The sequence below is a fragment of the Neophocaena asiaeorientalis genome, unplaced genomic scaffold, assembly GCF_003031525.2.
Source record: "Neophocaena asiaeorientalis asiaeorientalis breed wild unplaced genomic scaffold, Neophocaena_asiaeorientalis_V1.1 scaffold30, whole genome shotgun sequence".
NCBI classification, from domain to species: Eukaryota; Metazoa; Chordata; class Mammalia; order Artiodactyla; family Phocoenidae; genus Neophocaena; species Neophocaena asiaeorientalis.
Window position 1 is genome coordinate 10846326 of NW_020174923.1, and position 6399 is coordinate 10852724.

General features: G+C 52.8%; 1 protein-coding gene across 8 annotated transcripts in view; it reads left to right on the forward strand.

Moving 5' to 3' along the window:
* Nucleotides 1-6399, forward strand: part of ENDOV (endonuclease V) — a 35451-nt gene that overhangs the window by 22370 nt on the left and 6682 nt on the right. Inside the window, exon 10 of one of the 8 annotated variants that reach the window (XM_024760920.1) lies at nt 3707-3973. The exons of 5 other annotated variants lie outside the window; for them this stretch is intronic. In XM_024760920.1, the coding sequence (XP_024616688.1) occupies nt 3707-3831 (125 nt within the window). In that variant the 3' untranslated portion in view covers nt 3832-3973. Of the gene's footprint in view, nt 1-3150; nt 3473-3706; nt 3974-6399 lie in introns of those variants that run through there. 2 more of the 8 variants (XM_024760921.1, XM_024760923.1) reach the window with 2 other exon arrangements.

A 6399-nucleotide genomic window follows, 5' to 3' on the forward strand; every position in this document is an offset into this window, starting at 1 on the left:
GATCCGGTTGAGGAAGATCCTTCTATTCCTAGTTTCTCTGTGTTTTTATCATGAAAGAGTGTTGGATTTATCGAATGCTTTTTCTGCACCTATTGAAATGATCATTTTCCTTCATTCAGTTAATGTGGTGTGTTATATTGATTGACTTTCATATTTTGAGCCACTTTTGAATTTATGGAATAAATCCTTCTCAGTCATGGTGTATAATCCTTTTACTAAGCTGCTGAATTTGATTTGCTAGTGTTTTGTTGAGGATTTTTACATCTGTGTTCATAAGGTGTACTGGTCTGTACTGTTCTTGTGGTATCTCTGTCTGGCTTTGATACGAGGGTAGTACTGACTTCATAGAATAGTTAGGAAGTGTTCCCTCTGAGAAGGATTGGTGTTGATTCTTGTTAAACCTTTGGTAAAATCACCTGTGAAGCCAGCTGGCTCTGTGCTTATCTTTGTTGGGAGGGGTTTTGATTACTGATTCACTCTCTTTTGTTATAGATCTATGAAGATTTTCTGTTTCTTCAATCAGTTGGTAGTTTGTGTGTTTCTAGGAACTTGTCCATGTCATGCAGATTATCTAATGTGTTGGCCTACAATTGTTTGTGATATTTTCTTTCTATTTCAATAAGGTTGGTAGTAGTGTCTCCATTGTGCTTATTGACTTTAGTGGGTTAGTCTGGCTGTGAGTGGTTTTTCTAAGGAGCCCTCTCCCCACCCCCAAGATGCCACTGTTAGTGCCCCTGGCTTGAGTGGGGAGTGGGAGGGCAGAGTCCCCTGCAAATTTCAGAGGGTCAAGACTCAACCTACCTCTGCTTTCAAGGGTTTCCAGCTCTTCCCAGAAGCCCCAAAGGGTGTAAATCCCACCCCATCAGAAACTAATTATGGCCCCAATAAATCCTGGGCCTGACCTCAGGGGGGGAGTAGGGTTCCAGGAGAACCAGTTGGAGGATAGCAGAGACGTTGTTTAACCCTGGGTGGGCTGAGTGGGGGGGTTAAGCCTGGCATGGAAGGCTTGTGGGCAGAGGTGGGGGCGTCTGAACCTTAAAGGGACGGGAGTTTCAGCTACAGCCTGATAGAAGAGAATCTGCAGCAGTGGGCAGTGCCATTGGCCCCTTGGCCCTGTCTACTGGCTACACCAAGGCCGTATCAGAGATAAGATGACGAGGTAGAGCATGTCAGCAGCTTGCTGGGACCCCTGGCTCACCCCAGGGTGGTGGGTGTGGCTATAGCCCTGAGCATCTCGAGGGAGGGACCATGCTGAGGGTTCATGTGGAGGGGTTGGGGAGGCTGGGGGAGTGCAGAATCAACTGGAAGGAGCTGAGGTGGTGCCTGGGGACCTACTGGCTGGGGTCATTCATGGGAGAGCAGGAAAGCAGTGGGATTGGGAATGGGGAGGGCACTTGGGGGTGGCATGTCCTGCCCACCTCTACCCCCCACCCCCAGAGGCTCTACCCTGCAGAAGGCTGCACAGGAGCCCTAAGTGCAGTGGTGTCTGGGCTTCTTCTCACAGAACCTTAAAAATAGGGCCGAGATGATATCCATCTTCACAGATCACAGCCCACCCCAGAACCAAGAATAAATCTCGAAACACTCAATAATTCAAGTTGGATCCAAATAGATTTTTCTGTTAGCCTGGCAGCCTCTGTGCCCCTTCCCTGGGTCCCCAGGGGCTGAGCCTGAGGGGCTCCCACGAGGTGGTGGGCTGGCCTGACCATTGCAGGTCACACCCAGGCCCCTCAGGACACCCGCCTCCAGGACCCCAGTCTGCCCACACTCCCCTCACCTGGAGCAGTCAGGAATGGAGGACACCCAGGGCTGGGAGTCCTTTATGATCAGGTCAAGGAGGAGGCCCAGCCATGTTCCTAGCTGTCCCAAGGATACCTCCCTTGCCCCCCTACTTTCTGATCACAGGCATTGGCCTGTTTGAGCTTGGGTCTGAGCCAGGCTTCTTGGCCCCTTTGACCAAAACACCTCCCCTCCCCTCCTAGGCTCCTGGGGTCTCAACTCTCCAAGGCTCAAGGGCCAGCCTGGGCTCCAGGGGAGCAAATCCCCCCACTTAGGCCCCAGTCACTGGTGCACACACACCCCTCAGGGTCTGCATTCCTGCCTCCTCCTGGAAGGGTCCCTAAAGGGGCTTCACCTGGGGCTCTGTGGCCTGGAGTGAACAGCTGGGGACAGGAAGCAGGGCCAAGCTTTCTGCCCAAGGCCTCTGCATTTGCTGGGGGTGGGGGGTCCTCATTGGCCTGGCCCACCCACTGCAGGTTTGGCCCAGCCCCAGCAGTCCCTGTTGCACTGCCCTGGCCAGGCCTGAGTAGAGTTTTACCAAATTATTAATTAAAGGCACAGGCATGCGGCAGCTCTGACATCCAAATGAATAACACACTGGGTAATTAGGAGAGGTGTCAGGGAAATGATGGAGCATGGCCTGCTATCCCCAATTCACCTCCCTGGGAAGCAGGAGCAACTTCTCTGTTTCCTACCACGATGGGCGGCACTGGAGGCGGGGTAGGGAGTGCAGGCCAGAGGGGCCAGGGCACAGCTGTTGCTTGTGGACAGGGCTGGGTCCTCCCCAGTCTGGTTGCTCTCCACCCAACCCGGAGAAGACCTGGGAACGGGGCAGGGAAGGCGATAGGTGGGCTAATGGAAGAAGGATGCGGTCCCAAGACAGATAGGCAAGCCGACCTGGAGGGACTCAGAGAGAAAGATACTGGGGGAGACTGCTGGAGGCCCGTTGTGGGGCAGGGGAGGAAGGATCCAGACCTGACTCCAGCACACGGGGTGTCCTGCCCTGGAAGAGGAGACAGCTCCCTAGGCCCTTCCTTGGGGCTGCAGGGGCCTGATAGAGAGCTGGGAGTAGAGAGCAGGCTGGAGTAGTTTTGTCTTTTAGTTACTTAAATTGCACTGGTGTTTTGGTGTTTGTTTGATTTTTAATCGAGGTTATAAACGTACATAGTTTAAATAGTCAAATAGTTCTATAAGATTTGTAACGAAAACCCAGTAGCTCCTTATTCACCCACCCCTCTCCTCTCCTGACTTCCCCTGCTCAGAGGCAAAATTTTGTTATTTTAGTTTTCTTTAGTATGGGGGTTTTTCATATTTACTTCTAAATAACATGCTAATGCTGCCTTTCTCTTTTTTGTTTTTCTGTTTTTTTAGATTTAGAAATTATCCATTGACTTTCTGCCATGGAGGTTGAGAGTTTGTTCCCTCTCACATAGCCTCTCATACACTTTCCTTCCACCCATCTTCTCATTTTCATTGAATCAGAATTCAATGTCTGCGTTATTCTTTCTTTGCACGTACTGTTCGTAGCTGAGTAATGTAATGTAATTACATCTCCTTTTTTGTACAACCTCTTGTTTTTCCTGCACTTGATAATTGCCTCATGTTTTGGATTTGGTTTATTTTCTGTGTATCCATTACTTATTCCCAAACCCTGCAATGGAAATATAAATCTCTTTTTGGTACATTCAAAGCATCAGGCCATCTTGAATTTATTTTTTTCTCGGAGCCTGTGGTAGCCAGCTTCTAAGATGGCCTCCTGGGGCTGGTGTAGCCCTATGACCACACTGAACAAGGTCCATCTGTATGACCAGTGGAGGTGCAAAAGTGAGGGTGTGTCATTTCTGATAGTAGGCCTAAAACACATTGGGACTTATGTCTTGATGGTACCCCTCCCTCTCTCTTCCCCCCTCATCATTCACTTTGAGAGAAGTCAGCTGCTGTGTCCTAAACTGCTCTGTGAAGTCCACGTGGCAGAGAACTGAGCCCACCTGCCCGTCACCATGTGAGGGAGCCATCTTGGAAGTGCACCCTCCAGCCCTGGCTGTCATCTGACTGCAACCTCATGAGAGACCCTGGGACAGAACCAGCTAGCCAGTCTGCTTCCAGGTTCCTATCCCTCAGAAACTGTGAGATAATAGACCTTTGTTCTGGAATAATATTTTTATGCAGCAAAACATAACTAATACAGAGCCACTCCTCCCATGCCCACCTGTCTTGGTTGCCTTGTATACCTGATTCACATCCGTCTCCAGGGACCTCTCTCCACCCTCGTTTTGCTCCTGCTCCTGTTATAATGGTGTGCGTCATCTAGTGTCTGCTTGAGAACTACAGCCCCACCCTAGCCCCACTGTAGAAACTGGGGAGACCTTGGAAAGGGGCTTAAGTACCCAGAAGAGTCCTTATTTCTGAGGCACAAGGACACCATGACATCTTTCAGGAGTCTGTCAATAGCCTCAAGATGAGCCACATTGTCCTGTGTCTCCCAGGTGGGTGGGAAATCTGTTGGCTCCTCTGGGCCTGCAGCGCTGTGTGGGGCAAGGCCACCGCTGTCCACGGTGCTGAACTCAACGCCGTCGTGTTGGCCTCGGGTGCCAGCCCCAGACGCTGGGTGGCCTCGGCTCTAGCTTTCCTCCTCTTCAACCCAGATCCCCTCTGTCCAGGCCTCGCCTTTCTGCACTAGGCTGTCTTCCTGCTCAGGGCTCCTTCTTGCTCTTGTAAGCAGACCCCACATGGGCTCTGCAGACAGGCTTGAATCCTGAAGTAAGAGCCTGTAGGTGTTTGAGCTGAGAACTCTCCAGATTACATGTGACAGAAGCAAACTTAAACCACCTTAAGCAAATAATAGGGCCTTGTTAGTTCACTCCAAGGCAGAGCTGGCTGTGAGTGGCCTGGCTGCAACACACGTCTATCCTCTCCCTCTGTGCCATTCCCAGGGGGGCTCCCCTCTGGGTGCTAGATGGCTGGCAGCAGCCCCAGGCTTACCTTCTCAAACCCTGTGGTGTTCCCAGGCAAAGCACAGCCTCTACCCTAAAGGCTCCATCGCAAGCCCCAGGCCCTGGGTTCTGGATGGACTGTGATCACTGCTTAGTTTTATCACTGCAGCTGGAGGGCAGGGGAGGCCATGTGTCCAGCCTGGAGCCGGGGAGTGGAGTCAGCTGCAGCCCATCTCATGGAGGGGCGCTCCTCAGTGGACAGACCACTGTCAGCAGAAGGCACACCTGGTTGGGGAAACTGAGGGGAGGGGACTCCAGGCTCTCTGAGGATGCTCTGTTCCCAAGGCCCTAAGAAAGCACCGTCTCTTCCCAGCAGTGCCCCATCTTGTCTCCGGGCAGTTCTCTTCCCATACCAGCAGGGAATGGCATGATTAAGTCTCCATTATTAACTTGCCAATCTTGTTTCTGGGGCACAGATGCTGACGGCTTAGGGGACCCAGTTGGCATATAACGAGGTCTCTGTGACAAATTACTTGGGTGTCAATTAACTATCTAGAGAAATGTCAAACAGGATCTGTCATGCTGGTGGTGAGGGACAGCCAATTAACCCGGAATGGTTAATGCAATCCACGCAATCGCTTGCCTCAGCCTCCGGCAGGGCTGGGAATGAGGAAAAAGGCCTAGGGTGTGGGGTAGGCGGGGCCTGGCCTCCGTCTCCCTGGGACACACTTCTGCAGTCACACTGGGGTGCTCAGCACATGGCTCTTGCCTTGCAGCCTGACTCTGTCCATTCTTTCATTCATTCCACAGCCACCTGCTGGGTCAGGCCTGAACTGGTCACTGCTGGTCAGGGGGTGGGACAGTGCTGGGGAAGGACAAATGTGCAGACAGGTGTCCATGACTTGCGTGGTCTCCACAGGATCCAATATGGATAAGAGTATCCTCAGGGAAGGGTAAACTCTAAAGGGGTGAGGGCAGGGCAGGGAGGTGAAGGAGGAGTGGCCAGGTCCCAGGTGGCAGTCAGGTGGAGGGCACCCAGGGCAGCGCAGACAGAACAGTACCCCGGTCCCAGTGCTCGGAGCCTTTGGCAATCAACTGGCAGACCTGAGCACAATCCAGCTACCCGACTCTGAGCCATAAGACTTGGAGACAGTTTCTTCAAACTTTTCTAAGCCTTTTTTCTCACCTGTAAAATGGGGCTAAAAACCCCCAGTTCCCAGGAGTGTTGTGAGAGCGAATGGGGCCCTGTGTAGACATGCCTGGCCCAGCACAGGTGCTGGCTGAATTTGGATCCCCCTCCTTCTCCCTGCAGGTGAAGCCTTGGTCCCCAGCTCACTAGTGGGAGGCTCAGATGGAGCACGTGCTGGGGAGAGGCACAGGGTGCGGGCGCAGCCTGGGAGGAGAAGGGCATCCTGGAGGGGCTGGTGTGGGCTGGCCAGCGGGCCCACAGGCAGACACAAAGCTGAGGGGCAGGGTTCGGGGACTCTGGCTACCCCACACGGTCACACCATGCCATTTGGGTTTTGCTTGTTTTCAGGAAAGCACACTGGTCACCTGGAGGTGGGTCCCTCTGGTGAGGACCAGTGACCATGCTCTGATCCTACCCTCTTCCCATGCCTCTGCCCGCACCATCCCCCCACCTGGCCCGCCCCTCTGGTAGTGGTGACCCCCCCACCCCACCCTGTGG